We start from the raw sequence: 20,770 nt of genomic DNA, 5'->3' as shown, positions 1-20,770 counted from the left end.
ACAGTGAGAAACACTGAAACTGATGGTCTTAAGCCCAAAATTGAGGTCTTCTCTATCAGCTTTTGGTAAGCAAACAGAATAAGAGTGGCAACATAAAATCAAAATGTGATTAATATCCCTTACTAACTGCAACAAGGGACGAACGTCCCTTTTCAGATTACTACTGTGACAGAGTTAATTACTCTGAGGATTTCAAAATACTGAAACTTATCAGGGCTTGAGGGTTTTTTTCCAATTTGCAAAAGCAAAATGCAATAATGCAATGTGCATTAATTAACTGATAAAATGCAATTGTTTGGTAATGAAAGAGAGTTGAAACTATACATTCAGCACCATAGGAAAAACTCAAACTATATATTCAGGCAACCAGAGTCACTGACAGAAAAATCACTGTCTGCACTTTATTTACTCTGACTTTAATTCTATAAACTACTTGAGTTTGGTTTACTTCCTATTTTAAAATGCAGAAACTAGACTGCCATGTCAATAGATAACCTGGCAAGTCTTACAAATATTCACAGGATGACAAAGCTACTTCTAAGTTGATAAACAGCACACCTAGCATAGCTACACATTGCTATTCAAAATTATTGGGAGTTACTAAGTTTTAGATTTAAATGACTCACCGGCATCTTTAATCCATTCATCATACAGTAGTATAGCCTTTGATGTCAGATTGCTAAAGGCCATTTTCACTTGATTTTTATGATGCTGCCTGCAGAAAACAAGCCAAAACAGAAATATGAATTTTTATCAATGAAGAAAGATAAATAAAGTTTTTTGGGAAAGATTTGCAGGAAGCAGAGTGGTAAAAAAAAAGAGACAATACTAACAGAGCACCATATGTGAAATACAGATCAGGAAGCATTAGCTGGCCACATCCCACTCTCCTTTGGTCTAATTTATAGCAGAGCTGTTATGCACAACAATATGATTTTGCAATCTCTACATACAAACCAGGTGCTTCCGTGCCATAAAGTGTTATCTCAAGAAACTGGGCTGTGGTTAACCATTACAGTTAAGAGGTAAATATGAATAAACAACAGATGCTTAAATTATTTTTTATCACCATCTCCACTTAAATTACTTTTTATCACCATCTCCAAGCCGCTGATATATGAGGAAGTTCAACTTCACAACATTTATTATTGAAAAAAAAATTCTAAATAATATGTATTTCTAAGGTATGCAGGAAGGAAAAAAGGTACAAATATGTCAGCATACTCCTTTTAAATACAATAATTAGCCATGTTATAATTAGTATGCAAATGCCACTCTGATGAATCAACAGTTTCCAGAATCATGGAATGTCATAGTACCAATGGCAGCACCATAAACCCACAAAAATTATCTAGCACATCCACTTTGCATGTAGTACCTCCTACTTATGTAAAACTTTTAAGAGAAGTATTCTTATATGAATCCTGATTTTTGCTCCACTATCAAGCATTCATCAGCCCTTCTCTTGCCTCATTTCCTCTAGAAAATACCTTTTAAAAGTCCCTGCTCATTTGATGGTGTTTTTCTTGTAGCCACTCAGTGTCTCATTTTACCATATTAATTCTCTTAATACAATCTTCACACTGTATTCACATTTATTAGTAGTATTTATTTATTATTTCAGGCTGCAGGACACCTTGCTAATCAGCTCCCTTCCTCTGGCAGCCCTTCTCCATCTCCTCCAGCTAAGCCAGCTGCAGGTTGAGAGAGCCAGTTCTTCCCTCATGATGGTAATGCATCGCTCTCCTCAGATCTCCCCACTACCATCTTCTCATTTATCTTTACCTTAACAGTCCAGAAAAACAATTTCACCCTTATTTCCACTTCCCAAGTACATCCTGTTCACTGCCATTTCACAGGAATTTTTAGCCACTACACTCACCCTTCATTGTAAGATGCAACACAGACAAGCCTGTCTCCATTAGAGTTCAACTGATCTACTCTTCATCTCCATTCTCATTTTGCTGCCCACTTGTTTTCCTGGTTGGACTTCTGTCCTGTGTCTCTGAATATCTGAAACCACCACCAATTCCAGGTTTGGAAAATATTCCTTCTGCAAAGCTCTTTTAAGTTCACATTTTCTAGAAATATCATCCTCCAGTATCAGCATTTCCCAATTCAATATCACTGCCTTCACGTTTGTCATTTTCATGCATCCTGTATTCATATTACAATATTTGCTTCAGCACTCTATGCTGATAAAGGTGCTGACAAAACAAGAAGTAGGGGGCATCCTCTTTTTACTAATGGAAACAAAAGAGCACTCTTGCGTTTGGCACTAGCAATTACATGAAAGAAAGCATTTCATGGTTAGAGGCAAATTTTAAATATTCTTGTCACCTTGCTCCACAAGCCAACTATGGATGATATCAAACACACATAAATCCAACCCTGTCCTGAGCACCAGGTACTTCAGAGTGCTTAACTGTGACAGCCAAGAAATTCAGCCATAACTGGTGCTGGGAAGGGACCATTAAAAATGTTTACTTTATAAATAACTATTGTATTAAACTGTTAGACCGATTACAATAAATTGTCCTTTTAATCCAGTATTCTTTCAGTTTCTGACATATGAGAACAGTATGTCAAGAGAAAAGGCATGGCAAACTGAAAGTACTTGACGCAGTGGTTATAATAGAATTCTGCCAAAGCCCACAGAAATCTTGCACAGAGCATGGCTCAATTTTTCAACAAATATATTAACTGAATACAAATATCATGTTATATTTAACTGGTTCTTTGGTAGGAAAAGTAGCTTTCTGATTTCACTGCCACCCAGTTTTCCCACCCTTACACTACTGGAAGTCAGACTGGCCAGCTCAACATGCTGACCAAGACTAAAGTTAAACACGAAATCTGCTTCAAGACATGCTCTTAAAAATCCAGAAAATTCAGTGCAGATTCTGGCAGTAAATCAATTGCCACATAGTATCAGTGTATTTGGTTTGCATAGCCAGGCTTTGGTGGTGGGGGGCCTACAAGGTGGCTTCTGTGAGAGCCTGAGAAGTTTCCTCAGTGTCCAGCAGAGCCAGTCTCTGGTGGCTTCAAAGATGAATGTGCCACTGACCAAGGCTGGGCCAATTAGAAATTAGAAATGGTGGTAATGCCTCTGTGATAACAGATGGAAGAAGAAGAAGAAAAACCATCCAATGTTTGTGCAGTTGTAATTGCCACCAGAGAAGATTAGAGTGAGAACATGTGAGAGGAACAGCCCCCCAGACACCCAAGTCAGCGCAGAGGGAAGGGCAGGAGGTGCTCCAGGGGCCAGAGCTGAGGTTCCCCTGCAGCCCCTGGTGCAGACATGGGGAGGCAGCTGTGGCCCTGCAGCCCATGGACAACCTTGGGGATGCAGAGATCCACCTGGAGGAGACCCAGGCCAAAGCAGGTGGATGGATGCCTGACAGGAGGCTGTGAACCCATGGAGAGAGAAGGCCACACTGGAGCAGATGCTGGCTCAAGGACTGCACCCCATGGAAGAGTGAATGATAGTGCAGCAGTTCTTGGAGAACTGTTGCTCATGGGATGGACTCACACTGGAGAAGTTAATGGAGAAGTTCTGGAGAAGTTCTCCCATGGGGGAGACTACATGTTGGAGCAGGGGATGGACTCCTCTCCCTGAGCAGCGGCAGGATATGTGATGAACTGACCACAACCCCAGTCCCTATCTCCCTGCACCACTCATGGGGGGAGGAGGCAGAGCTGGGAAGGAGGGAGGGGTGGAAGGAAAGTCTCATTTTACTTCTCATTGTCATGCTCTGACTTAGTTAGTAATAAATTCAATTATTACCTTTAATTCAAGTTTGTTCTGCCTGTGAGGGTATTTGGTGAGTGATCTTTCCCAATCCTTATCTTAACCCATGAACCCTTTGTTGTATTTTTTCTCCCCTGTCCAGCTGTGAAGGAGAGTGAGAGAGAGGCTTTGGTGGGCATCTGGCACCCAGACAGGGTCAACCCACTACAAGAGGCTTGGGGTGTTGATTGTAACACCCTTTTACAGTTGTCAATCAACAACTGCAAACTCACAAATAGACAATTCTTTGCATTTATCCACTTGAGTCCTCCACTTTAGTTTTTGCATCAGAAGTCAGACAAATGTGCTGTCAGCGTTTAAATGCAACTCTTATGCCTGCTAGGCACTGAGGCCAAATGCAAGACCTTTATCTGGAATCCGACCATTTCCAATATTTTTCTTCTAGTTGTAGTAGAAAGGCAAGAAAGGCAGATTATGAAAATAGTGAAACTGGCCCTTGCCATACTGATGGTGAGGGACTTATCCCAACTCTCCTGACCTCAGCACTCTTCACAGCTCCTCTTGCTTTAGAAGTCCTCAAAACTTTAGACAGCAGAGGCTCTCAGCCTTCAAGATTTATTTTCTGTTCAGAGTCAAGCAAGAAACAACTCCACCACAGTTAGCAAACTTTTTCTGAAAGTTCCTGGAGTTCAGTAATGCTGGAGTTCAGTAACTTGAGAGAAGGTTTTAGACAGAAAGCAGCCCCAGCCTCACCATTAAGTAGTGACTGATCTAAATCTGAATCTGAGCAAAATACAGTAAGTTAACTCCAATTACCTTAATAAATAATGTCTGCAAGAAAGACACTGCTGTCCAGAACTTTTCTACAGTTAAAATATAAAAGTTAGATTTAAATTAATGTATGACATTGCTATTTCAATTTGTTTTACAATTCTACCTATTTTCTTACCTAGCTACCCAGTTTTCCTTCATAAAGTCACTTCTGTGAACAACAGTTTACGTTAATATCAGGTTCTCAGGATAGTTTTTTTGTTAACCACCTACAAAGGGAGAGTTAATGGCAGCATGAAAAATATTTTGTCTTACCTTGTCACACTTACTTCACACATATTCATACACACTGGAAAGTAATATGATCGAGGCCTGCTTGATCATTTTTTTCACTCTTCCATTTTTTTAAATGGAAGAGTGAAAAAAAAAGGAAATCACATACCTACACACAAGATAAACAACTAGCTTGTGCTTCACCAAAGAAACCAAACCATTTCTGAAAGACTGTTTTTTGATAGTATGACTGTGTTGTTAAGAAGCAAACTGATAATGCTTTGACCATAATGCAATCTTACAAAATGTTTGGCAGTAGGCTACAGAAATTATCTTCTAAGAGACTGGAAAGAGTTCACCTAAGGGGTCAAAGAGTTGGGGCCAGAGAAGGCCATTTGTTAAATACAGAGTCTTAGTTCTTCACACTATAAACTCATCTACCCATTATGCATTTGTATAGCCCTAGTTCAGTCAGGAAAACATACATTTGGTTTACCTACCTGCTAGTGTACTTACAGAATCAGCACATCAGCACTTTTATTTCCAATATTCCCCTTTCTGCTCAGATCAAAACTTTAAAATGCCATTAAAATGCACAATAGATTGTCCAGTTTGTAGCAAACTCTCTCAAAATTAGGTAGCACAAGCAGACTTATTTTCAAAATTGGGTCATTTTAAACAATATATTGCAAACAATTTACATAAATTCAAAAACACAGTCATATAAGTAGTCTGGCCAGCTTGAAAAGTTCTAAATAACAGAGACAGTCCTCTCAAACACACGCAATGGGAAAACAACTTTCAAAATCACCTAAAAAACTTATGCAAGATATTCAGCTCTTCAAAAGACATAAGCACAACTTTTCTTTTCTTTAATGGAAATAATGCTGTGTACCTAAGTCAGTGCAGCAGCATAATTTCTGAAGATATCTTTAAACAAATGCGCCTCCACCACTGTAAGAAAAGGAGATATAAGTGAGGCAAAGGAGGAAAAGGTTTGTGTTGGGCTCTGGTTGTCTGCAGCTCAGCAGACAGCTGGAAGAGCCCACTAACAGCAGCTGAGGTAAGGCAGACAGCTTGGCAGAACCAGTTCTAGGTTGGAACATTACCTTTACTGGAGGGACAAGGGCAGATAAGATTGTTTACGCCAACAAAAATGCCACAAATACAACAGCAAACCATATGAGAATGTCTGACGATGAGAAGTGGTAAGGAAACAAGCTGTTGGAAGTGATCAAGTTCACTTAGCTCACAAAACTATTAGTGATTTTTGTAATGGGAATTACTGGTATGCCTCAAATATTCCTAATTTTTAAATGAGAACAAGGAGTTTTTCACATTCCTTTGGTTAACCCACATGAAAGGTATTTGCCATTCTTTATGCTCATTTATTCCCCCTACATATTTTTTAAATAATAAAACAGATATCAAGATTTGCTTTTAAATAGTAAATTTACAAAAATTGTTTTATGTTAATGGCTACTAAACAAAATAAGCACATAAAAGAACTTCACCAAAAAATACACAAAAAACAAAAACAAGAAAACCAGAATGAAACAATCTAATATAAGCTCTGTCACTCAAAAAACCAATTTTCAATTCAGCATGAACTTAAAACACTTAACATTAAAAATATACATTAGAGAATAAAAGCTTATTATTAAAAAGACAGACAACATACTTTTACAGTGATCCTTTAGAAAATGTCTGGAGATTATGACAACCCAGGGCAGAATTCAGTGGTCTAATTTCCACCCAGGATGGTTCTCAAAAACAAAGCTTCTGGAGCATCATACCTAGCCCAGTAAGACAGTGATGGCTGGAGGATCATCCACACTGCAGACCCCACTGGAAGATGGGGAGAGCCTACAGCACCACTGACACATGCAGGTCTGATTTCAAAATTATAGCTTAAGAAATGGCAGTAATACTGGCTTACATATTCAGGCACAATTATGAAACTTTCATGTTTCAGAATCACTTTGTATACTGTTGTTAATTCTGCTCTTGAAGTTCAGAAGGTAATTAAATTAGGACATTTCGCAGATGGTATCTTAAGATTTACCTGGGAAATACCAGCTCTGCCCTTCCTATTTCCCAAGGCCGTGTGTTACATAATTGCAGTTATTTTAACTACATTACTCCCTATGTCACATGGCAAGCAACTACAAACTGCCTATTACATTACACGGATTACTCACCCATGTTCTGCAACAAAGTTTTAAACTTTAGCTGGGTGTCACCTGTTGTTATGGATTTTGCTGAGAAAAGTTTCTGTCACCTTTTCCATTTTTATGCCTTCTCTCAACCACCCAGCCCAATTTGTGAGAGATTCATCTCACAGGCAAGTTTGCTACATCCTGCTTAAAATTAGACGGCTTTTTCCTTTTTTGGTAATATTGCGTATAAACACTGCCCCTGCTAGATGACAGTGGACATCCTAAAAACAGATTACTGAGGCTTAGAAACTTTATTAGAACATCTTCTAAAATTCCTCATTGGAACTATTCAATAAGATATCTAATGCTTATCTTGTGTAGTCAAGATAAGGATTAGATATAGTTCTTTTTTGCACCCTCACTGAATTTTTTACATAGCACATCTTTATTGAATCCTTTGCTTTTTAAACTAGCATCAAATCTGTTATTCACCTATGTGACTAAAGTAATCTAAGTAGCACAACTAGTGAAAACAGGTTTCATTTCAACTACATTTCACACTGGTTTTTTGTCTGTCCAATGGATTTCCCACTCTGCTGTTGTGTAAAATAAAGACCAGCTTGTATTTGCTTCCATGCCTCTCTATAAATTGTTAAAAGAAAGATACTGAAGACTTCATGGCAAAGCTGAACAGTAACATCAGGCATGGAAAATCCCCTTCTTATGGGAACAATTTCAGGAGTGCCCTGCTTTGTACCCAGCTCCCAGCCAGAATTACATGGGCACTCTCCTGGATCCCATACACTGAACCAATCACCAGCGTCTGAATGAGGAAGGCCCCCTGTGCAGTCCAGTCCCATAGCATCACTGCCAGTGTGTCTGCTCCAGGCAGCTGCAAGATAAGCCACAGCAGTTCACCAATCCAAATTAAAGCTTAAGCTTTGAGAAAGGAAAAAAGTTAGTATTTCTCAGTCAACTCAGACAGAGTGAAAGGCTGAACTGGCTTGTGCAGAGGAAACATTAAAACTCACAAACTGAAATGCCACAGAAAGGGAGAAAAGTGGGAATAACAGCCTTGTCATAGATCCCTTTAAGCTGATAATGTAGTCATGTAGGGAGGCCACATCATCATACAATCCCACCTACTCATAGACAATCCTGCACTAGATTGCTAGTCAAACACTTCACATGCTCCACCTCAAAAAGACATCACACTGTCCACCAGAGACACGCTACAAGATGAGATGTGAAGCCACAAAAATTACATTGTGCTACAATAAGGCAGGAAAAGACCTGTCATCACCAGTATCTTAAATATCTGAAATATATTACCTGAGGTTGCCGGGATGCATGTGAAATGATCCTAGGGACTAATCTTCTACATCAATAGAAAGACTTATCCAGTCTAAATAGTTCTTGCAACCATAGCCTGGAAGGAAGTTTCTTTGCAAGTCTGAATCCACTTATCAGGTTAAATCGAGTATGAGACTGTGGGCACATCCCTGAAATAGTTCTCAGTTTCACTTAGGACTTGAGCACCACGGACATCACTGTATCTTCACCAATTTTCTCCCCCCATACTTCCAATGTTTCAGAGAAAGCAAATAACATTAGCAGGGGTAAAGTTCCTATGATTTCAACTTGTTTTCAGTGCTCCCCTGCCTTTAACAAAAGCTCTTTATTGAGTATTTAATGTCAGCCATCCTTCAGCCAACTAGTCTCACCTACCTACTCTGCTGCAGTGAGTGGCTCCTCACAGAGCTTAGAACAGAAGCTCTTCTCCTTGGTGCCCCAGAGCACAACTTACACTTGGCTCCTTTGAGTTTGATTCTAGCTCTGTGACACCAGCTCACAATGTCACTAGACCTGCACACACAGTGACTCCTGAGGCACACACACCATGGCAACTTTCACTTAGAAGGCAAAAGAAGGTTGTTAATGCCACCTCACTTCCATTAGATAATGGTATATCATTACCCTTATCAAAGGCTTTTGGTAATGCATTGATTTAGTAACTGGGCCATATCTGACCCAGGTTAATGTCCTCCTTTCCCAAAGGATTTAGACTCTCCTGCTTCCTCCTTACTTTATTGTGCAACTAGGAAAGCATTTCAGATTTACTTGAAAGACCAGATCAACTAAGCTTTAGGTCATTTTAAGCAGACTTTCACAAAACATGAACTAAAGGCTAGAAAGCAGCAACACAATCTAGTATTTTCAGCCGTGCTGTGCAATCATACTAACTCACACCCCCCGTGCTCCATGCTCGTTCATCTACAAGCCAACATCTTCCTAAAATACCGAGCTCTTACCCATTCTGTTTGTTTTTCCTGTACAAACAGCTATAGCCGAGACAGTTCTGATAAGGTTATGTAAGAATTATGTGCAGCTGTGGTGTTTCTAAAATGTATACACATCATTAGTAACCAAGCAAAACAGAATATAGAGCTCTGTACTGAACTAGAGGTGTAAGGACTGCTATTTACCTGCACTGCAAAAGGTAACACAGACTGGGTTTTTTAAGCTGCCTTGGAAGTATTTTTAATACTCAGTTTATAGGTAAGCTCTAAAAAGAGAGAGGGAATGCAAGTGCCAACTAAATACTTTGAATGAAAGGGATCAAAGACGTCTAATGTCTGAGACTGTCCCCTTCTCTTAGCAGCAAGCTGAGTCACCGAGTTGGCTCCACCATATCGTCTACTCTAATTTACAGTTAAGAGTTAATGCATAAGAGTTAACTGAATGCAAGGCTCTCATACATTGAATCAATCACAATAGAAGCAGTTTGCTACCAAGGACTTGGTCTGTGTTTACCCACCTCTTAGCAGAACAACAACATAAATTGTCATTAAATAGTCACAGTGGGGTTCACTCTATGGAAGCACAACAGAAACAGAAAAGCAGAGCTAGAGTTCAGCTTCCAGACAAGACTCCTTACAAAAAAGGGAACAGGACTCGGTGCATAGGTAGTATCTTGCTAACCGAGCCAATGCCAATGGAAAAAAAAGCAGACAAGCCTTTTTATTTCCAAAGACATGTAATAACCAAGTAATCAATGGCCATGTACCAGCTGGTATTCAGCACTAGGGGAAAAAATAAAAAGTTAGACCATAATTTTCACTTGCAGTAGAAAAAGGTAGATGGAGCTGTCTTTGTAACATGAAAAGACATCAGAAAAGAGTTTTATAGGAAGAGGAGATGGAAAAACAAAAGTAAATAATTACCTTAAGAAAACAATATTCACCCAAAGAAAGAAGAGGTAAGCAAGTAAAATGAAAGATATTTGTAATTATTAAAGGAAGAGGTGTTTTTCCACAGTTACATCTTGTGTATAGCATACACTCAGCTCTTGTCACTGTAGTTGCCATGGCAAAACAACATTGCAAAATCAATGCCATTTTATGGAATTTTTATTGCACCAGCTCTAACCTTGCTAGGTTCAGAATATTAGTAAGTAGTAACACTGATAACACCCGTGCAGAGTTGCAACATACTATTTTGTACACCCTCTAACGCAGCAATTTACAGTAGTTGAACTGCTCCCACACCACTCTCCCATGCTGATGCGAGCTAATTTGCTTTACCATTGTTTCCCACTGCCTTGCACTTGCTCAACCTACCCACCCTCTGGGTCCTGGGCCGATATCCTAGGCAGCAAAATAATGCATTCCTTCTGCTCCTATTTTGCTTGCATTGCAGTAGGCAGGCATAAATTTTAAAGGCAGCTGACCTAGAACTGACACCCTCCCTTCCCTCCCCCCTCTCTTTTTAAGCTTCCATGCACCATAGTGGACATGCTGCTGAGCATTGTAAACATCAGCAACTGCACCCTCCCTGGGAGGCTCTTCCAAGAGAGCGGGAACCAGCTGTGCTGGCACCTTTGGCAGTGACCCGCACAGGCAACGTGAACCTGGGGACACCGGCAGCAGCGGCTCAGTGACAGGCGAATGCAGAACTTTGGGATGACAAAAGCCACTTTAAAGGAAATGTCCTAAGTGCTTTTTAAACTAAGGTCTCAGAACACTCTTTCTACCCAAGAAAACATGCTGACAGTATCATTAAAAAGCTGCTGCTCCCACATCCACTCTTGGCACATGTACTTTTTGGAGCACTCCAGGAAGAAACTACACTGCCACATCCTAAATCCTCCCAGTCCAGAGCTGGTAATTTATACAGAGGAAGCTGTAACTTTCAAATCACTGAGGTTTATGCAGGGAGATATATAGGACTTAGGTTGTTGTTGTTTAAATTAACATTCTTCAGCATGATGAAAGGTTTGGTTAATCACTATGAAGTACACTCATGAGTATTAGTATCGGGCAACCCATGAAGGCACATGATGCCACTGTTTGGAGACACAGGCCTCTCAGTCAGAACAACTAAACAGAGCAGTTAAGTCACTTTCTCCTGGCAGTCCATTTTTTATTTCTGCATCCAAAGGAAGATCTCCACTTAAAAAAAAAAAAAAAAAAAAAAAAAAAAAAAAAAAAAAAAAAAAAAAAAAAAAAAGAATTTTAAAAAAAAGAGAGATAGGTAATTAGGCCACACTTACACCTGACCAAAGTTACTGTGGAAGGGAAAAAGTGAAACACAGTTTCTGAAATGGAAAAGCCAGATGTTTCTATTATACCCTATACTCAATGGAGGAATCACAATGGAGTGGAGAATGGAAATGGACACCTGAAGTTTAAGGAGAACTGGAGGAAATTACCCCACAGGCTCACCCTGAAGTCAAAGCCACTTGCATTGTGATTATATATTGAATCCAGAGATGAATGCATGGGAATTAGTACATTATAAAGCCCCACTTGATTCTATTCAAAATTTGAGTAAGCTTTTGGGTACCACTCCAGCCATCTTGCATGTTACTTACACTACTTCCCTGATAACTTTCCCCAGTACCTTTTCCTTTTGAGATGACTCACCTGTTGGAGGCAGATCCAGTTTGGCAGCTTGGGCACATGGGGTGAAGACAAGAATGGGAGCACCTTTGCTTTCACACAGTGCTAGCAGCAGTTCCACTCTTTTCCACTTGCTTAGCAGGTACCCTTCTAAGGACTGTGGAAGTGCTGGACTTTCAAAAGGTTCTTGTGACAGACTTGGAGGTCAGAACTCAAGAAACAGTATGGAATAGGAATATTCATAGCTGCCTATAAGTATTAGAGTGAGGAAACATCCAGACACAGTGACCCAGAGCAGGCAAAGGCCTATAGAGACTAAAGAAAAAGGCTGTGTGGGCAACACAATGTTGCATGGACAGTATTCAGAAGACAGCCTAACCTCAACAGCTTGCATGAAAGCAAAATCATCCATTACCTAAAAACATTAACTGGCTTGATCAGCAAAAGTATATATCAAGATTTTTAAAACCACATCTTGTTATGAAAATTCAGCTTTAAAAATATATAAATTTTTCATTCAAATTTCAATAAATCAATGCGTAGGATTTGCAGAACAAAATGCAAAATAGAGGTTGATATTATGGGCAAAGATACATTAATGACACTACACAGCTGTGAAAGCATACTTCTGTTCCAGATCTAGTTATCTAGACCTTAGATCGTTTGCTAATAAGGATTTCTAAAAGTCTTCATTATTTTGCACTTCCTGGAAGCTCAAGAACAGCACAAAAAGCAGCACTGTGCAGGCCATGAGTTTGTAACTCGGAGCTTTTTTAAATCAGCCTGGAACACCAAATAGTAACTTCAAAGAGAAGCAGAATCAAATAACACATCCATGCTCAAGTTTAGTCACAGGTTTGTAAGGATTTTTCCATCTTCTATCAGTATTTTCCACTGCCACATTAGAATGTACTTTTTACCATCTTTCCAATCACTTGGAGACCACCTAGAACCACAAGACGTCTCTGCAGTTTAAAATACAACAGTTCATCCAGACAGCATGGAGGGATGAACCAGCTATGTCTGGGCAAGGCAACTGCACTTTTTTTGTCCTCTTTTCGATCCTGAAAGATTGCCAAATATAAATTGCTTCAAAAAGAAAAAAAAAAAAAGAGAGATCCCATCAACAAAGTGCATTAGGCAATGGATGTGCAACATCAGAATAACACAGGAGACAACAATATTTCCAGCAAAGAAGCTTGGCAAGCAGCAGAATACTCAGCCTAATACTAATGTTCCTTTAAAACACCAGTATACTAGAAACAGACAAGTGTCTAACAGTCTACTCAGCAGGCTACAGCAGTAAAACTGAAGAAAACTGGACTGTCTCCAATACAAAAGAAAATCACACTTACGTATAGCTATGCATTTAAGTTATCAAAAACAGTCTTAGTATTTTTGACATACAGTTTCAATGCCTTGCAGAAGAGGTCGGTCAGTGGGTTTGGTTCACTCTCTGTATGAAGTTCTCAGTCCCCAGAGAAAAAGGAGCATGTCTTCTACTAGTTAACATAGCAGAGCTGTAAGCAAGACCAAAGTGTTGTGCGCTGGTTCAATACTCCAGTTAATACGCAAAACTAGCAGGCCACACCCCCTTATCTGAACCTAAAGCAACACAGTAGCCCTCATCATGAAAGCAAATCTGGTTTGCTTCTACTCTTCTTCTGCCTCTGAGATGACTCTATTGCTCACACTTGAGCCAAACAATTTGCTTTCACACATATTCTTTGTCTTATATATACATTATTCAGGTGCAGGTTCATCCAGCTGACCATATCCAAAAAGCATGATGCCATCCCACTGACTGGAAAGGAAGACTGGATCTCTTCCCGCTGCAGTCATCTCAAAGAATGAGCCAATGTCATATAATTTCATGGTCTGTAAAAGTGACTCCCTCACTTATCACGAAAGTCTTTCTAGATTCAATCAAGTTTTGTCTGATGCTTCAGCACGTTGGATGAAAGCAACTGACGAAATATCACATTTTACAACAATATGCGTAAACTCTCTACAGGATAAAAGCAAGAACACCAGATTGCACAATTTCCACACCTCCACAGGCAATTTTCCATTCCATACTTTTAAATGTAGTTCAAATGTGGTACATGAGATGTTCTGTTTTAAAATAAAATAGCAACATCATTTCAAAACTGGGAAAAATTCCAGAGCAAACCAGAATTCAGCATGTCCAGGTCCAGTCCATGCTCAGGAACATTTTCTCCACAACTTTCGGATAAGCTTCCCTAACTGATCAAGTAGATCCATTCAGTTTACAAAAAGCTGTTTCAGGATGATCTGAAATTCAGATAGAGAATACTTCACCCCTTAAGATTTCAAGCAGTCATTAAAGTTGAAGAGAGACACAGAGTATTCTAATGGCACCTGTATTTAACATTCTCTCCTCTCTTTCTAAAATCTGCCATGCTCCTAGTTAGAAGTTAAACTGAGTAAACTTCTTAAACATCTAAGAGCTATGGCATGAGGCTATTTACAGTCTTGTCTTAAATTTTTTTCCTTTTTCATGTAAAAACAAACTTAAGCAAACTCCTTAACAACCTGACTTGTTACAGAAAAACAGGTGCTACAGAAACAATGTTGGCAGCACAGCAGAAAAAATGAGAGTGGTTGTAACAAGGCATTTGAGAAGTGCACCTTACACGTAGTTTTATGAGATGTTTAATTTCAAAGTTAAAAGTGAACATTTGAATTTACTTCATTATCCTCTTGGCTTTGATTGATCGTATATGCTACAATTCTCATTCACAAGAGACAAAGGGGGACAGGGCACTGCCAAAGTAACAATAATAGCAGCAATAATAATTTCATTAAGCTTATCACACCCCTTCTGTAGAGTTTAAGACTAAAAAGGGAATTTTTTTCTTCAGCTCTAAACAAAAAAGCTAGAACTCTGACTATAAAATGACAGAGAATGTATTTAATCTAGATTTTTCCAACTGTACATTTAAACAAATACAAAAGGGATTGTTGTGGATGTTAAGAATGCAAATACTGTAAAACATACTGTTCTCTTGCAATATACCTGAAGTACTTTTCACCTGTACAAAAGGAAACCTTGCTAGCTACTACTTCTCTGAACTGACTACAGACATTTCCCCATGCCCATCTCCATCTATTCATAATGCCACAGCTTTCCTGAAAGAAAGAACACAGCACAAATGTGAACCGTTCCCATACTCTAAAAGCATAAGAGAACCACTGAATCAGGTTTTTGTGACTTGGCTTTAAGTCATTTCAGGACTGATGATACAATGCAAATTATTTCCAAATCAACAAACTGATCTTTGTGAGTCAGAGTCCAGCAAGAGTCGTCCCCTTCTTTTGTTAGAAAACAAAGAACAAAAGGAATAGAGTAAGCTATATTTTTATCTAAGGCACAGCCATGAACCCTGAATGCCATCACTGGGACAGGAGCATTCTCTTGAATTCCAGCCCATGAGATGCCTGTTGAAACTTGGCAGCTTTTTGCACACTACATCCTATTTCTTTGCACAGGGTTTTGCAGTGCACTAGACAAACTTATGCTCACATTCACATGCATTCAGTGAGGCATTGCTTTAAAAAAAAAAAAAAAAAAGTCTTTGAATAGAGGTTCCAGGCACAGAGCCCAAAGTCCAAGGCCCATATCAATATAAAACATAATCCAAACTACAAAGAATTCACAATACAATTAAACACAGGCAGGCAGCACGTAGGAATTCATAAAGCTGCTACAAGCAGCTTCTCTTGAGCACAGCCAGTTCAAGCAGAGCAAGTCTGGCTGTTTACAGGGTAAGTTTGCAATTATAAGAGCACTTTTAATAGTAGCAATGTAATTTTAATCAACCTCTCTCCCCATTACTCATACCTGCTCCTATGTCACCCTTGACTTCTTATGGAACAACCATTTTTCTGGCTGCATAATAAAACAGATTGGGAAACAGACCCAGCACAGGAGAGCAAGCAAGAAAAAGAAAGGGTATTTTTTAACCCAGACTGTTTCCTCAGTGCTTCTTAGTACCACCGAGAAATAGTCAAGCCCAAAATAAAAGTGACACAAGAAGCACATGCAAAGAGAAGCATGTGGAATAACAGAAATGTTGGTGAAACTGCAGCATCAGCCTAAGTAGGTATCACAAGCGGAGTGGAGACAAGGGATTGTGTGTTTGCTGCTTTTACCCTGGCACAGTTAAAAGGGGCAATCTGAATATCATTGCTCCTAGCAAATAAGATGATTCATGGAGCTTACTGACACCTGTATTTGCCCTCCTTGTGACATCTGTGCCTCCCTGCAGGTGGAAGCCAGAGTTTGCTTTGGGCCGGATAGGCTTTACAAGTAGTTTTTAAGCGATTTGAGTGCTGCCTCAGGATTTTAAAATTAATTGCTACTGAAATTCAATTCCTCAGACTCTCATCAAGAACCAAGATAACACTTAAAGACACTTAAATCGGTGGTTCTCTAGACTGTTTATTCATCTCGCATTACTCCATTCACGAACCACTTAGGTGTTTTCTAATCAACATCTTCAGTGATAAATTCCTTTGTGTGGCTGTCATAAGCAGACCGACCAAAAATAACAAAAAACATGCAGAAGAAAAAAAAAGACATCTTGACAGACACATTGAAAGCATTTTACTTTGTGAATTCATTAAAAAAAAATACTGACCAAAAAACAAAACCAAAACCAACTAACTATTCAATATTTGCATGGCAATGGTCAGCATTAAACACTGATACCAAAGACAAGTAAAGATAATAGACACCTGAGTTATTCTGGTGTCTCTCATTAGTGTAAACTCACGTACTTAACTTTTTATATTTTGGATTTCAACTAAATGTCATATACATATAAAAAAATTCTTAACTGCTACATCACTGGCAACTTAGCCAAACTTTTGGCAAACTGGAAATATGACAACAGGCACTGCAGATCCCTGTAGCTTTAGAGGTACCCTTTAAACTGAGCTGTTTTAAAAAAAAGTACAATCGGTTTGTAAAATTAACTACTTGTTTTATTGATTATTTTGTTCTAATAATCTCATATTTTGGAGGAATAGGCTTTTTCCCACCTTTTAGGCTGCATTTGGCCTTTACATGCAGCAGTGAGCATCATGGGCGGGTGAGGTCCCAGGGCAAGCACATGGGACTTGCTCCCTAGCACTGTGGAACAATGCAGAGCACCCATTCAGCCTTCAGGGCAGCTTTCAAGCAAAGACCAACTTCCCTTTAAGTAGTACTCAGGCCTACCAAAACTCTGAAGTTTGAAGTTAACAATCCATAAACTGCAGTAGACAAAAATGTACCTAAGTCTGCCATTTCTTGAATTTAATACATACCTGAGCAACAAGAAACTGATAAAAATACTGCCCGCATGACACATGCTGTGACTTCATGAAAAAAAAACAGAATAGTGAAGAGCTGCAGTGAGGGACAGAGGAATAGTGAGAGGAACAAGTATTTCTTCCTTTCCAGCTGCCCAGGCTTTGAGAAGCAGCTTAAAGTTTCAGACATCCATTAGCCTGAAGTGAATATGAGTGTTGGGCCAGAACATTATTTGTATAAAATAGGCTGTGCCACTGAAGATTTCAACATCCCATCTATTCATATTTGCCTATATACTACAGCTCTACTATCCCTATTTTACAAGTTGTCCTTGATCCACTTCAGGCAAAACAACACAGCTGGCCTAAACCCATAACTGACAGCTAAACCATCTTAATTCAGCACACCAGCCTTCCCCAGGAAAATTATGGGGCAGTAGCTTCTGACAGCCATGCTGAGGCAGTCATCAGGCAGGGAGAGGTGCCACATGAAGTCTGCCAAGCTAGATCCACAGTACAACAAACATGATTTCACAAGCAGCTAATGAAGATCCATAAAGGGATCTTGGCTCCCTTCCACCTCCTGCCCTTGAACATGGCAAAGAGGTGACATTCTCTCACCCCACACATGCCTCTCATGCCCAGCCCATGCACTGCTTGTGCCTCTGCCTCTCTCTGCAGCTGCCCACACCTCCAGAAATTTGTGTGTTAGGCAACCAGATACAGGCAGGCCAGAGGAAGCATTAACACAGACACACTGTGCAGAAGCAGCTTCATGAGGAAGAGCAGAAGTCCACAGTGGGGGGAAAAAAAAAAGATTGCCAGGTTATTGCAGCAGAGAGAAACAAAGTCAGGAAAGGCACAGAGAGGCAAGGGTGCACACTTGGCAAATGCTATCAAGTCATGTCAAGATACAAAAATGCCCCTGATTAGTTCTTTTACTGATATGCCACTAGTTGATAGGCATTTCATGGTATTTTATGAGCTTCATAATGAGTTAAATCCTATTTGGCTTGTATTACTTGACGAATGCTGTGGCATTTTTCCCAACACATTCCATGAATATTGCTTCCTGTACCAGAACCTGTCTTGCTCTACCAATAAGTTCTTAATAGAAAGATCACATTATATTGAAATAACATAAAGTTGCATTATTCTCTGTATTTTCAAGAGAGGTGGTGCCTAGCAGGAATTTCAAAGAATCATAGAATGGCCTGGGTTGAAAAGATCACCTAGTTCCAAACTCCTGCCATGGCCAGGGACACCTTTCACTAGACCAGGTTGTTCAGAGATTCATCTAGCCTGGGCCTTTCAGGGATGGGGCATCCACAGCTTCCCTGGGCAAGTTATTCCAGTGCCTCACTTTAAGCCTACGTTTCTCTAGGTTTTCAAATCCTAGGTCTTTGTACATTTTCTTCAGGTAAACATATGAGTATGAGTGCTCCCACTCCTCAGGGAAGTGTTTTCAGGGTACATCCACACTGCCTAATGCCATGTCAATACACCATGATTCCACCTCTACCCCAGGCAGCTCCAAGGCAGCCTGAATGCATTCCGGGCAGCACCCCAAGTGTTGAGCAGCAGAATAAATCAGGCAGCATGTTCCCAGGCTGCTTCCAACAACCAGAAAAACTTGTTGAAACTTCTCCCACACGGTAGTGCTCAGTACAGACCTACACATGGGTCTGGGAAGAACTGAATAACAATGAAGTAAGGAAGAGAGTATCCATACATGCCTGTAAGTTTTCTGGTTTGTCTGAACAACTTTAATTAACATCCCTTGATTTCCTATGCAAGCAAAAAATAATTCAGTAAGAGCTGGTTTGCTGCCTCACTATGACCTTTTGAGCATCACACTATTCTGTCTTGGTGAACCAAGACCCAACCACAGTTTCAAGGCAAAACGTATTTACAAATTAAGTATACACAAACTTACAATTCTATAACAATATACATGACATCTACAGTTGCAAAGGACAAGTCTAAGAGGCTGCTCCAATGGAGGTAGCTTCATCAACGCCTCCCCCCCAGCTGGCACTGACATGCCTCCTTGGCTCCTGGCCTCACTGCCTATGTGGCCAGTCCTTAAGGACAGACCTGCCCCATACAGCAGTAAAAGTGACCTGTCTCCAGAGATGAGGAAGGCAGCAAGCCAGACAGCCACCCTTCCAGCTTGCCAGACAACCCCTGGCTAGACATCACCCCTCCAGCCCTACATTTTAATATCACCCTCTTAAGCACACGGGCCACACCTCTCCCCTGACTGTCTCCAACCTTCACCCTTGAAGAGAAAAACCTCAGTTTCTTGATGCCTGGGATCTCCCTTTGGGAGCAAAAGGTGTGGGGAAAAAAAAGCATTTTTCAACAATAAGGTCCCTGATTCAGTGGGGCCAGGCACAAGCCAGGAGGTAACTTGTTCCTCATGACAGGAAGGAGAGCTCTGTTCATGAGAGGCATAGCGACAGGTCCTTGAGAGACAGGCACCGGGAGGTGTGGGGCACAGCCAGAGGGTTTGGAGGAACAAGTACTGCTTACTGCCAGACGCGGTGAAAGGGTTTAGGGACACAGACACAGTGCGGTGTAGGGCACAGTAAGAAAGCTTGGAGGCCAGGCACTGCAAGGTGAAGTACACTCAGTGGGGTAGGAGGAGGAAGCACCACGGGACACTGCCTGAGAGTCTGGAACTGTGGCACAGGAGGGTGCGGACAGGGAGAGGGACCAGGGATGCAGGTGCACCCAGAGAACGAAGGTGGGGAGCAAAAAAGCTCAGCGCGGAACAGTCAGGGCTTTGCGGAAGAGAAAAGAGGTACGCAGGAGCAACCAGGGAGTTCGAAAGGAAGGCAGGCAGCAGGCAGCCCGTGCCCCGTCCCGTCCCGCCCAGCCCTAGCCGAGCCCCGTCCCGTCCCGCCCAGCCCTAGCCCGAGCCCGTCCCGCACGCCCCAGCGCGGGACAGACCCTGCGGAAGGACGCGAAGACTCCTGTTCCCAAGATGACCGCAGAGCCCCGCGCTCCGGTTTCCCGCTCCCGCCGGATCCACTCACGTGGCAGCAGCGAGCCCCACCTGTCCCCGCACCGCCGGGCGGCAACTGCGCGGCGGCACCGCACGGTCCGCAGGAGGGCGCGGAGGGGGCGGACCGCAGCGCCCGCTCCGCCCCGGCAGCGCCCCGGACCGCCCCCGGCTCTGCCTTCGCACAGCCCCGTTCCGCCCCGGCAGCGCTCCGTGCTGCCCTCCCCTCTGTCTTCGCACCGCTCCGCACGGGCTCACACCGCCCCGCACGGCTCACTCGACCGAGGATTAGGGTTAGGAACCTTCGTGAGCGAGACCAGAGAAGGCCGCCAAGTGCGATCCGAGAGTTGGGGCACTTCCCCTGTGAGCAAAAGCAGAGGGAGTTGGGGCTGTTCAGCCTGAAGAAAAGTCTTCAGGGAGACCTTATAGTACCTTTTAGTCCCTCAGCTGGGCTATAGGAAAGATGGGGAGGGGCTTTTAACAAGGGCATGTAATGATAAGACAAGGGGGAATGGCTTTAAACTGAAAGAGGGTAAGTTTAGATTGGATACTAGGAATAAGTTCTCAATTGTGAGGGTGTTGAGGCACT

General features: G+C 41.3%; 2 protein-coding genes across 5 annotated transcripts in view; one reads left to right on the top strand and one right to left on the bottom strand.

The window, feature by feature from the left end:
- The window catches only part of ELOVL7 (ELOVL fatty acid elongase 7), a 31,705-nt gene extending 11,411 nt beyond the window's left edge, over nt 1–20,294 (bottom strand). The window contains exons 1-2 of one of the 4 annotated variants that reach the window (XM_009095839.4): nt 20,130–20,294; nt 627–715 (exon numbers count right to left, since the gene is read on the bottom strand). In XM_009095839.4, coding sequence (XP_009094087.1) covers nt 627–690 — 64 coding nt within the window. In that variant the 5' untranslated portion in view covers nt 691–715; nt 20,130–20,294. Of the gene's footprint in view, nt 1–626; nt 716–20,129 lie in introns of those variants that run through there. The other 3 variants (XM_018920661.3, XM_018920662.3, XM_050986869.1) reach the window with 3 other exon arrangements.
- LOC127061026 (translation initiation factor IF-2-like) overlaps nt 1–20,770 on the top strand; it is a 694,470-nt gene that overhangs the window by 535,907 nt on the left and 137,793 nt on the right. The window lies entirely within an intron of this gene.

Source organism: Serinus canaria, chromosome Z, assembly GCF_022539315.1.
Source record: "Serinus canaria isolate serCan28SL12 chromosome Z, serCan2020, whole genome shotgun sequence".
Taxonomy (NCBI): domain Eukaryota; kingdom Metazoa; phylum Chordata; class Aves; order Passeriformes; family Fringillidae; genus Serinus; species Serinus canaria.
Note: the sequence above shows the minus strand (reverse complement) of the source record. Positions and strands in the feature narration are given on the sequence as shown.